At 32.6% G+C, this 13,672-nt stretch overlaps 1 protein-coding gene across 1 annotated transcript; it reads right to left on the bottom strand.

The window, feature by feature from the left end:
* Positions 1-3,744: 3,744 nt before the first annotated feature.
* Positions 3,745-6,495, bottom strand: LOC114335182 (uncharacterized). Its single transcript, XM_028285365.2, has one exon. The coding sequence runs from the start codon at positions 6,152-6,154 to the stop codon at positions 3,830-3,832; it is 2,325 nt and encodes a 774-aa protein (XP_028141166.1). The 5' UTR covers positions 6,155-6,495; the 3' UTR covers positions 3,745-3,829.
* Positions 6,496-13,672: the final 7,177 nt, after the last annotated feature.

The following is a 13,672-nucleotide window of genomic DNA, read 5'->3' as shown; positions in this document are numbered from 1 at the left end:
GCAAGAGACGTCGAATGAAGTAGGTTTTGTGTAAATCCGTGACTGCATAAATATAATGTCAATAATGTGTAATAATTGTTTAAATTTAAACAAATTAAGGCAGTGCATTAATTTTTCAACTGATTTTTGTGCAATTTATTTAGGTATAAGGAATTTAAATTGCTTAGTAGGTATTAATTAAATACAGTTTAAAATTTATCACATAGGTACCTATTATAATTAATCGTCGTTTGGAAATTGTAATTTTTATTTTTAGGAAAAACTGTGCTTGTAGAAAAAGTATAGTGTGAAACACGTGCAGAAAGGTAATTTCTCACTCGTTTGAATTGCGGCACTCGCTTGCGCTCGTACCGCAACTTTTCAAACTCGTGAGAAATTAGTACCTTTCTGCACTTGTTGCACAATATACTATAAAAATATTATCCGTAGAAATAATCTTTTTATATATTCGAAAAGCTAGTATTTTAACACGAATTTTCAAATAAATAAATTTAGCCTGGGTTCATTTGGGACAAAGTTAGCATGTGTTTTTGTTTTAATTCACAGCTAATTTGTTTATAATAATTAAGGAATCTCATTAAGGCCACTTTAGAGAATGGGATTTATATTTTTGCTAAAAAAATTGCACAATAGTTATTTTCCTAACAAGTGCAGAAAGTCATTCTTTTCCGCACGCGACAGTAGTTTGCCGAACGACGCGAAGCGGGAGTTCGGCAAGCAGTCGAGTGCGGAAAAGAGACTTTCTGCAAGAGTTAGGAACAATATTTTTTCTAAGAGTCTTTAAAAAATTACCAAATCTTAATCAATTAATTTAATTAATATGAAAATACATACACAAATTAATTCTTTGACAAGGTTGTCAAAACCAAACTTTCAATATAATTAGTTAGCATGACGACGATCTTGGTTTCCATGACGATGATTCAAAACGACTGTTATTGTCTACCGATTTGACTTTCGAATATTATGTCAAAATAATTTTATTTCATCGAATTGTCGCGTTAATTTCATTAAAACAGGAACACAATAAGATATATTTGAAATAAATTAGTAAATAATATGTAAATATTAGTTTATTATATGTATTATAATTACTTTAAGGCCATATTAACATATCTAGATTAACACGCGTGCGGAAAAGTAAAAACCGCGTGCGGAAAAGTAACACGCGTGCGGAAAAGTAACACGCGTGCGGAAAAGTGAAACTTTCTAAACTAAAATGCGTGCGTGCGCGAAAGTAGACATTTTTGCACGCTCGTAGAAAAACATTGTACCTTCACTCCTTCACAGCACCCTCTACGATTTTTCAAAAATGTAGTTCAAACGGTTACTAGGGGGAACCTACAATTCCACCGAGTTTTTTTAATGGCATGGACTTTATGTCATTCAGCCAGTCACAACATGAGGTACTTAGTGTCATGTGTAGTGTGTGTGTTGAGTAAGTGTCTTGTTACTTTGCAAAGTCGATGTCATTGTATTTGCAAAGAGACGCTAATTGTATCCGAATGTATGCGGTCCCTCCGGTGAGTACCGATCCCACAAGGACAGAAACTATCTTCATTTATTAATTTATAATAAACGAAAAATTCCTGACCCTGGTGAGATTCGAACTCACGACCATTCGGACCTTTCGATCCACAGGTAGGCGCTATTACCACTGAGCCACAGAGTGAATCCACCGAGTTAAAATACCGAATAAGCAATTTCAAGCTAATACAATTTTCTTTATCTCCGGATCAACTCAATGGATTTTGATCTTTCTTTTTTAATCTGTATGTAATTTCTACGTATATTACAAATATGCAGTTTTTTATAAATTTATTAATTAACAAACAGTCTAATTTGTTTAAACAATTCTTGAAAACATAATCATTTTTTTTACAAAAATCTATTTTTTAATCATAGTATCATTAATGATCATAGAAAAAGTTAAAGTACACTTTAATAAATAAATTATTTTTATTAGATAATTATATATTGAAGATAATTTATTTATAAAAGTATACCTTAACTTTTTCTATAATTAATAATGATAGTATGATTAAAAACATGGATTTTTGGGAAAAAATTATTTTTTTTGAAAATTGTTTAAACAAATTTAATTAGACTGTTTATTAATTAATAAATGTCTAGACAAATTGCATATTTGTAATGTACAGAAAAATTACATAAGAATTAAGAGGAAACAGTAGCGATCAACAGGTAGCAAAAACGCGTTCCAAGATTGCGGCTGCAATTTTGAATATTTTTTCGAGATATTTGGCACACTTATTCGTAATATAATAAAGAATGGCGGTACAGAGCCCAATTTGAAAAATATATTAATATGTGGAAATTACTCTGTAATTAAATACAATATTAAAAAAACGAGCCTGTACCGCCATTAAGAAGAACAAAAAAATACACTTTCTTCAAATAAATTTTTTATCCGATGCTTAGATTTTGTGTCATTTTGGAACTACTAATGAAATAAAAAATTTTAGTAGTTCCAAAATGACACAAAATCTAGGTATCGGATAAAAAAGTTTATTTGAAGAAAGTGTATTTTTTTGTTCTTCTTAATGGCGGTACAGGCTCGTTTTTTTAATATTGTATTTAATTACAGAGTAATTTCCACATATTAATATATTTTTCAAATTGGGCCCTGTACCGCCATTCTTTATTATATTACGAATATGTGTGCCAAATATCTCGAAAAAATATTCAAAATTACAGCCGCAATCTTGGAACGGGTTTTGGCTACCTGTTGATCGCTACTGTTTCCTCTTAAAAAAAAGATCCAAATATATTCAGTAGATCCCGAGATATAGTAAATGATAGTAGTTTTTAGTTGCCTATTTTAGTTTTTGAGCTCGTGCATTTGTCGGCTCCCAGCTCCCACTTCACCAGCATTTTGAAAATTTAAAATAATTCTTTCTACGGACAATATTTTTAAAGTTATTCTAAATGTTTATAAACCAGAAAATTTCAAAAAGGCATTAGGATTTTTGACTATATTAGATAATTTTTTTATCTTTTTTTAGTACATTTTGATATTAATACCACTTTTCTACTTTAATTTGGCATAAGCAGAATTGCCGTATCTTCATTATTTTCTGTCTTATGTTATTGCAAAATAAAGGTCTCTGGGATAAACAAATAGAATAACTTTTATAGTTATTAAGGTATTCAAGGGTATTTATTATAAGGATAATAACGCTTGAGGTCAATGGTGTATAGACCGAAAGCGTTATTATTATAATACCTGTGGTGCCTTCAACGTTTAATGTCCGACTAAATTATTCTTTATGTGCAAAAAATTTTGAATTAATTAGTTTTCAAATAAGTACATTTACCAGAAATAATCGTAACGTAATTGTGGTAACCATAGTTTTACTTAGCTCCTGAAGAAAATTGTTTTCAAGGGTTAAGCCAGGATCCAACGGCGCGAGGAGTGTCATTCCCCGCTCCAATCTTGCCAGTTCACGAGCCGTGGAATAAGGATAAATTGGAGATCTTCCGTTATTTGTCGGTAAATCAACATGGTTCAAAGCATCTCGGAATTACACTAAAACCTCGATATTCCACGCTCCATGGGAATGCCCCGACCACATTTCGACGCACCAACCGTGTTGGGAGCCAGGACTGGCACTCCACACGCCGTTGGATCTCGGCTTAATATTAACAGAAGTCAACAAAAAAATATTTCCCTTCACATTTTATGCCGACTTAGGACGGCCAACTTAATTGTAAGCTGGTATGTTTAAAAATATTTTTTTGTTTTTTATTTTTTGTATTTTTTTTTGTATTTTTTAGTTTTTTATTTTATATTTATTTATTATCATTATAATTAAGTATCGCAATTTTCCTTTTTTAAAATTAAAGAATTTTCAAAGTTTTCTTTGACGTTGTTTAAAAGAAGTAAATTATCCGATTCACCTTCTTCTTTGCAAAAATTAATCAACTTCGTTAGTAAACTGATTGCCTCTGTATAATTTTTTGGACGTTCTTTATTTTCGTCTGAATCATGTCTTTCTTCTTTGTCCGATGAACCAATTGTATCTTCGTTGGGTGTTTTGCTGCATAGAATGGATCCACTATCAGTAACGTCTTCATATCTTTCCATAGATAAAAAATGTTGTCCTGTAATATCAGGACCCAAAGCTTGTGTATGGCCTTCCTTATCTGGTTCCCAAATCGGCTCTTCTGGTTGATCCTGTTCATCATTGTTATGTGTAGAGCCAATCTCGAGGAATTCTCGAGCCAATTTTCCCTCTGGTCTCGGTTTGGTCGAATATTGGATGTTATTTCGATGTTTAAAGCTATACAACCATCCGTTCGAAGCTTTGAAATCATCTCTATTTAACCCCAAAGCGACTTCCATTGCCTTTGCTTGCATCATAGAACCCGTCACTGGAATATTTTGATTTCTAACAGTCCAAAACCACTCATAAACCGCCGAGTCAATGTCAGCAACTTCTTTTTTCACTTTCTTTTTCGAATTAGCATTGCATCCGTATTCCTTCCACGATTTATAAATGGCCTCTTTATCTTTCAAAATGTAACAGATCTGCGTCTTCCCCACGTTGAATTGCTTTGCGAGTATCCGGGCACTTTTTTTTGTTTTCTCAAACTCATCTATAACTGCGATTTTTTCTTCTAATGATAACCACTTTCTTTTGTTTACCTCTGTATAATTGTTTGGACGTTCTTTATTTTCGTCTGAATCGTTTTTTTCTTCTGTCTTTATATCTTTTGGACGTTCTTTATTTTCTTCTGAATCGTTTTTTCCTTTATACGATGAACAAACTGTATCTTCGTTTGATGTTTTGCTGCGTATAATGGATCCATCATCTGCAACCTCGTTATGTCTTTCCGTAGATAAAAGATGTTGTCCCGTAATATCAGGACCTAACGCTTGTAAGTGGCCTTCCTCATCTGGTTCGCAAATCATCGCTTCTGGTTGTTCCTGTTCATCATTGTTATGTGTAGAGCTAGCCTTGAGAAAACATGCTCCCTCTGTTGTCGGTTTACCCAAACTTTGGATGTTATTCCGAAGTTTAAAGTTATACAACCACCCGTTCGACGCTTTGAAGGTATCTTTACTGCACTCCAAAGTTTTAGCCACTTCCATCGCCTTTGCTTGCATCATGGGACCCGTCACAGGAATGTTTTGATTACTAACAGCACAAAACCACTCATACACTCCCGAATCAATGTCAGCAACTTCTTTTTTTACTTTCCTTTTCGAATTTGCATTGCGGCCGTCTTCCCTCCACGATTTATAAATTTTGTCTTTGTCTTTCAAAATGTTACAGATCTGCGTCTTTCCCACGTTGAATTGCTTTGAGAGTGTCCGGGCACTTTTTTTTGTTTTCTCGGACTCTTCGATGACTGCGATTTTTTCTTCTAATGATAACCACCTTCTTTTGTTTGCCTCTGTATTATTGTTTGGACGTTCTTTATTTTCTTCGGAATCATTTTCTTCTTCTGCCTTTATATAATCTTTTGGGCTTTCTCTATTTTCTTCTGAGTTGTTTTTTTCTTCGTTCAATACACCAACTGTATTTTCGTTTGATGTTTTGCTGCGTATATAAGATTCATTATCAGCAACAGGTTTATGTTTTTCCATAGATAAAAAATGATTTCCTGTAGTATAAAGACACAATGCTTGTATGTGATCTTTCTTATCTGGTTCGCAAATTAGTTCAACATCTGATTGTTCTTGTTCATCATTGCTAGTGTTGAGGCCCTCTGTTTTCGGATTACTCAAACTTTGAATATTATTTTGAAGTTTAAATTCATACAACCAACCGTTCGATGCTTTGAAATCATCGTTACTGTACTCCAAAGTTTTAGCCACCTCCATCGCCTTTGCTTGGATCATGGGACCCGTAACAGGAATGTTTTGATTACTAACAGCACAGAACCACTCATACACCGCCGAATCAATATCAGCAACTTCTTTTTTCACTTTTTTTTCCGACTTAACACAGCAGCCGTTTTCTTTCCACGATTTATAAATGGCCTCTTTGTCTTTCAAAATGGTACAGATCTGCGTCCTTCCCACGTTGAATTGCTTTGCGAGTATCCGGGAACTCTTTTTGGTTTTTTCAGACTCTTCGATAATCGCGATTTTTGCTTCTAATGATAACCACTTTCTTTTGTTTGACATTTTTCACCGAAATAATTTTGAGCAAGGGTAGCACAACTCAGTTTATAATATTTTAGACTAAAACTGACACAATTTGCGACCTGAAAAGGGAATAGGTATTATAAATGTCCCCACCAACGTTACTTAAGAAGTACTAACGGCCAACGCATTTTTGTGGAAGCTCTTCATATAGTACGCGCAAATTTTGATTATCTTATTTCCATTATTATGCTTGAAATACAGAGTAGAAGTTTCGAAATTATCCATTCCACGGTTATATGTAACTAGTGGCGTTGGCCGTAGAAACAATCGCGGTATTCTGCTTTGTTTGCCGGACCGATGCGACCGTCATTTGTCTGGGCGAGTGTAGAGAGAAATAGACTGGAGGGTCGACTGTGTTGTAGCTTTCCGTGAAAGCAGCACTGTATAGTGCACATGGGCGGAGAGGTGGGGTATTACCAGGCCGTAATTATCTGATACGGAAAATTAATTAAATCGACAAAGGAATCATTTCCTGTTTTTAATAAAATTCTTCTATAATAATAAGTCAAATAATATTGGTACGGTGGAATGGTATTCTAGATTTTAATATTTACTTAACAAGTTGTCAACAACTGTATAAAAACAAAAACAATATGATAATGTTAGGACAGAAAAGAATTACAGAAGAGAATTATTGTCTTTATTATCAGAGAGATAATAAGATTATCATTATACTCCTGGATATCAGAAAGATTTCATAAATATTTCAACGTAGCGATAGTATTTTAGACCTCATATATTTTGTAAGTATAATATATTTTGAATTTCCTTGGAAATTTCAAGTACCTATTATAATGTCATACACGGGTAGAAGTTCTTATGTCAGAAACGATACAAGAATTTGTGTCAGACACAGTTTCTTGTAAAAGAAATGCGAAAATTTGTGCGCAAAACGTAAAACTTGCTGGTAAAACAATATAATGTCATAATGGCGGCTGAAAATGGTATCATATGATTTATGTCTTAATGAATTTATTTGTGTTTTTGTAGGTATTATTTATAAATTTTTTATTGATACTTAATATGTACTAGTGTTCTACTAATAACCATATATTTAGGTCCTAGTAAAGTCCAAACTATAACATTGGCTTTCATTGTGTTGTATAATTTTTTTAATAGAGGAAAATACAATAGTTCCTAATTTGGATCAAACTGTAGATAATCCTAATGCAAATATTTTAGCATAAATATCAAAACAAAATAAAAACACAAATAATTAACCTTATCAAACAGTCAACGTAAAATTCTGGTTAACGTTAAATGTTAAATTTATAAGTTTTTAAATTTTATAAAATCCTTAAAATCAGCTGTAGACGCAGTACTACCATCCCCACGGCACAGAATAACTAACTATATGGTTAGTTATCCTGTGCCCACGGTACGGTAGTAACTATGTAGTAGTACACGGTACAGTAGTAACTATGGTTAGTTATTCTGTGCCCACGGTTCTTAGACATTTACTACGGTTGCCTTGTCCGACTGTGGTGGGGAGACTTAAATGTTTGACTTACGTGACAAGAGTACACAAGCCCATCTTTATCACAGTTTTTTGTGGTAACGATCTTCGATACTGTGTATTACATATTTGTGTTATTCTCTATCTTATATAAAATATATCCTAGTTTAGGTTAGGGTTCATTGCATTGCGATGGTTTGAGACTTCTGAGCTTCACTGATGAGGCATAAGGATGCTGAAATAGCTATATGGAGATGGTGGTCCAACTCTGAATCAAATATAAACAAAACCTGCCTTGATCTTTTTTATCTATATCCTAGTTTATAGGCCAATCAAGTTAGGTTTTTACTAGACATAACGGAAAAGACGAGGTTTGACAGTTGAAATGTGTAGTATGAGATTTTACAAAAAGAATACCATCTTGGGATTCATCAATTTTTTAGTGGAACATTTTTTAAATAAACAATCAAAACGTCAAACTTAGTTTTTTGCTCATAACTTAAAAACTTGTTTATTTAGTTAATATAACTAAAATTGAGAGCATTATGGTGTTTGAATGGTGTGCAAAAAATGGTCCAGATCTGTTAAATAGTTTTCGCAAAATTGAATTTGTTTATAAAATTTTTTGAAAAACGAGCTAATTTCTGAGGCTGGTCCAGTTAATATGGCTGAATGTATCTCAATAATCCGGGGTTCATTTCCTTCGTTAAGATGTATACTAACAGCCCATGAAAAAAAAGTAAAAAAAAAATTACATATACGTACACAAAATTATTTGTTAATAAATAGCAGTTTTTAAGCTTATAAACAATTACAATAATTTCGTAGAAATTAGATCAAATTAAATGGCAATAAAAAATACGGAAAACTGGTTAAAATACACAACTTCTAAAAAAAAATTTTAGGTCGTACGACCCTTGGGGTCTGAGATAGCCCCTTTTTTTGAAAAAATCACTGTTACGTTAATTAACAACACTAAGATCTGAAATTAACCAATATTTTATAAGAAAAGTCAAAGTTTTTAACAAAGTTTTTAGCAAGAAAAAATGTTAAAAATTGTTTAAACAGTAGTGTTATAAACAAAAAGTATTTTGCGTTCCGACTAAAGTAAAAAATAGCGGGCGTAGTCGACTGACTGAATAGTGGGCGCGGTTGGCAACCGGCAGCAACTCCTAAAATTACGTTATACCGACCACAAAAATCAACTTTAAAGTGAATAACCAATTTTCGTCATTCCTTATGTTTTCGAGGTCTCCGAATCCGAACATGGAGTTTATTTTTTCTAGAATTAGTGGAACATGTTCAAAAATCAAATTTTATGCCAAAATGCAATAAATCAATTTTAATGATTTTTCAATTTTAACTCACTGTATTTTTGGTCGCTGTAAATATTTCCTTTTGAAAATTTTACTGTGTTATCTTTGAAGCATTTAGATAACAATGAGATTTGTCCAAAATGATTAAACACATTAAAAGATAAGTTGTTAATTTTTAAACATTTTGTCGTCAGATTTCGTTAGTTTCATGCTTACTTAAAAAAGTTGAGTGACAAACTTTTTAGTTTATAATTTTAACTAACACAGAAATAAAATATAATTCATGAAGAAGTTTTCCAAAAAAATTTAATTTAAAATATGCAATAGGAAAAATGTTATGTGACTTTATAGACGAGCGGCACACTGGCACACCCCAAAAAAAGCTTATTTCTCGAGATACTGATACTAATTTTGGTAATAGGTACTTTATATTTTTGATGGTGCTGAAAACGAAAATTAGGGTTGTTTTGAATTTTACGTGGGGGAACATTATCAAAATCGCAACTTTACCCTAAAAATAAAAATCACGTTTTTTGCGTTTAACTTGCTACAACTCAGTTCCATTTTAATATTTTTTTCTAAAATTTTTATAGTATATATTTCTCACCATTCTGAAGACAATGGGACCTGCTTCAATATTTCTGTCTTGCTATAAAGAAAGTTATAAATTGTTTGATGTAAAAGGTGCAGATTCTTGAATTGCAAAGTTTAATCGCAAAAGTTGAGTGACAAAATTTGAAATTTAGCTGTTCAATTAATTTTATGTTAAAATCTAGAGTACAGAGAACAAAATGTTTTATAGAAAAAAGGTGGTGTAACTTTTAATTTTAAGAAAAACGTGATTTCATTTTTTTATTTTTAGGGTAAAATTTCGATTTTCACAATGTTTCCCCATCTAAAATTCAAAATAAAACTCATTTTCGTTTTCAGCACCATCAAAAACATAAAGTAAGACCAAAATTAGCCATTCACCACAGTGTGGTTGATATCTCGAGAAATGAGCGTTTTTTTTTGGGGAGTACCACTCGTCTATAAGGTCGCGTAACTTTTTTTCTGTTGCATATTTTGACTTGAAATTTTCCAGAAAACTTCTTCAGGACCTATGTTTTAATGCTGCGTTGATTAAAATTATAAACTAAACAGTTTTTCACCCAACTTTTATAAGTTAACAGAAAACTAATGAAAAAATTGTTTAAACAATTTTCCGGCCGCGGTAGCTCTTGGTACCCTTTAAATTTGTTATAAGGAACTTTTTTTTGAGTAAGTTTGTGCAAAAAATAAGAATCGGAATAATTTACCTAACGGGGCCGACGATACAGCCTGGACTACACACGGATTCAAAATAAAAAATGGCCTATACCTACCAATCGGGTTCTACTGTACCAAGTTTACTATTTTTTTTATCTATGGTACCACATTAAAATAATAATGTTTATCTTATTTTCATTGCAAAATTATCCAAAACAAAGCAGCTAATGGGATGTATAAACCTTTTTTAAGTGGCCTTTTTATTGTCATTTTTTAAATTTATTTATTTAAAATATAATTTTACTAAATAAATGTGCAAGATAATAATATTCATAAAATGCAAGTTTCTACCAAAATATATAAATATAATATTAAGCTTCAAATCCGGTATACTGTCAATGTTAAAAATGGGCTGCAACGGTCTAGCGCTAGCGAATGGTAGTCCGCGAATTTATTCTCATTCGGCTACGCCCATTATTTTTTTACTTTAGTCGCAACGCAAAATACTTTTTGTTTATAACACTACCGTTTTAACAATTTTTAACATTTTTTCTTGCTAAAAACTTTGTTAAAAACTTTGACTTTTCTTATAAAATATTGGTTAATTTCAGATCTTAGTGTTGTTAATTAACGTAACAGTGATTTTTTTAAAAAAAAGGGGCTATCTCAGACCCCAAGGGTCGTACGACCTAAATTTTTTTTTTAGAAGTTGTGTATTTTAACCAGCTTTCCGTATTTTTTTATTGCCATTTAATTTGATCTAATTTCTACGAAATTATTGTAATTGTTTATAAGCTTAAAAACTGCTATTTATTAACAAATAATTTTGTGTACGTATATGTAATTTTTTTTACTTTTTTTTTCATAGGCTGTTAGTATACATCTTAACGAAGGAAATGAGCTCCGGATTATTGAGATACATTCAGCTATATTAACTGGACCAGCCTCAGAAATTAGCTCGTTTTTCAAAAAAATTTATAAACAAATTCAATTTTGCGAAAACTATTAAACAGATCTGGACCATTTTTTGCACACTATTCAAACACCATAATGCCCTCAAGTTTAGGTATATTTAAACATATTCTAATAAACAATAAAATTGTTATTAACAATATTAAAAAACAATGATTTTGTCGTCTGTTTTGCAATAACTTTTTTGTTTATTAACCGATTTCATTTAGCGTATCTCATTCGATGTATCTTTTTATTCTAAAAAAGTTACCTGTGAACGTCAAATCTCTAAATAAACAAGTTTTTAAGTTATGAGCACAAAACTAAGTTTGACGTTTTGATTGTTTATTTAAAAAATGTTCCACTAAAAAATTGATGAATCCCAAGATGGTAGCCCTTTTGTAATATCTCATACTACACATTTCAACTGTCAAACCTCGTCTTTTCAATTATGTCGAAAAACGGCTTATTTTTTACTAACTTGATTGGTCTATTACTTTATATTTTTGTATTTGAAATTTTGGTGTTGTTTCCCGTAAAAATTTATTTTGAATTATATAGTTGTACATCGTACCTATTGTAGGAGTTTAAATAATAATATATATTTATAAGATAGGTTAAAACGTTAAAATTTCATTATGTATTAACGTAATATTAATGTTGATGGAATTTTGGAATGCCAGGTACAGGCTGTAGTGTGGCCAAATTTATTACCTATTATTTAAATTCTTACAATAAATTATACAAGTAATTCTAATTCACCATAATGCTAGCTGACCTCTAAGGACGGTATGTATTTAGTAGTTAATCCAGTATGGATGGAAATTCAGTATAAGCGACAAATTTTCAGTGTAGAATGGAGATTGAAGTCCTAGATTTCCGTAAATCTTGTATTGACCGTTGGATAACCGTGAATAACCGGTCCTGATTAATTTTAAGTAGGTACAAAACCTCCCAATTATCAACAGTTTTCCATAATTAGGTATTACAATCCACTAAACGTATTTATTTCATAACTATCTTTACTATTTTCCATACATCAAAGACATAAAAATATCGATTAATCATATTATGATTCAAATTAGCGTACTCTCGTGACATAATCGCGGGCTTAATGTTCATTGGTTAGTCGGTGTAGGCCACCGTACTAAGACTAATCACGTGCCGAATTACATACAATTTTCGATAAAATAACTTGCATAGTGTCATACAGGGCACAAATGTACGTGCAAAAAACGATACAAGAAAATGTGTATAACTTTCTAATATGTATCAGAAACGATATAAAAAAATGATACAAGACAATGCATAGTGTCATACGGCCTTTATGAGGTTTTGTGACCGAAATGTCCGAAAATTTTTTCAGACCATAATAGTGAAAAGACCTCGAATGTTTACAAACCAACCTACAGTTTACATAGGGGACTTTAACAGTCACCACAACAAATGGGGGTATGAAAACAATGATGAAAATGGGGAAAAACTCCTGGAGTGGGCCGAAGAAAACAATATCCACCTTATCCATAGTCTAAAAGATAAACCTACTTTCTTTTCTAGAAGATGGCGCAAAGGCTACAACCCTGATCTATGCTGGGTTTCGAGTAACTCACAGTTACAACCACTCCCAAGCTCCCGAACTGTACTGCCTAGTTTCCCTCGCAGCCAACATCGACCTGTCATAATCGAAATAGGCATACAAATTTCTATCGTTGAATCCACGCCGAGACCCCGTTGGAATTTTAACAAAGCAAATTGGCCTGAATACACCAAAGAGCTGGACACCTGCATTCGCTTCATTGACCCAAAGGCCAACAATTACCACCGTTTTTTAGGAATGGTTATCTCTATCGCCAAAAAACATATCCCCCGAGGTTTTCGAAAGGAGTACATCCCAGGCTGGACGGAAGAAAGTCAAAAACTATATGAAGAATTTTTGAAATCAGAAGATCCCGAAATCGGTGACAACTTACTCAAGTCACTGGATGCAACTAGACTTAATAAATGGAAATCTACCGTAGAACATATTGATTTCTCCCGTTCCAGTCGGAAGGCATGGGGACTGATCCGCAAACTGGGCGAAGCAAGCAGAGCACAACACTTAAACAAATCAACAATTGAGCCAAATAACATAGCCAATAGAATAATTGAGAACTCTCGAGCTCCATCTGAGAAAACTCATACATCGATGGTAAAAAAAGCTCTTAAACAACTTAAATCAAATACCCCCACAACATCAGAATACTCACGTGCCTTCTCATTGGATGAAATAAACGAAGCGCTTAACCAAACCAAAACGGGAAAAGCAGCTGGTTTCGATGGAATATATCCTGAGTTTATAGTCCACACTGGTACAAAAACAAGACAATGGCTCAAAGAATTCTTTAGCGACATTGTGACTACAGCTATGCTTCCCCCAGAATTTAAAAGAACAAAAATTATCGCAATCCAGAAGCCTGGCAAAGACAACAAGCTGCCTGAAAGTTACCGGCCTATCGCCTTACTCAGTTGCTGTTATAAATTACTAGA

The sequence above is a fragment of the Diabrotica virgifera genome, chromosome 4 (assembly GCF_917563875.1).
Source record: "Diabrotica virgifera virgifera chromosome 4, PGI_DIABVI_V3a".
Classification (NCBI taxonomy): domain Eukaryota; kingdom Metazoa; phylum Arthropoda; class Insecta; order Coleoptera; family Chrysomelidae; genus Diabrotica; species Diabrotica virgifera.
Note: the sequence above shows the minus strand (reverse complement) of the source record. Positions and strands in the feature narration are given on the sequence as shown.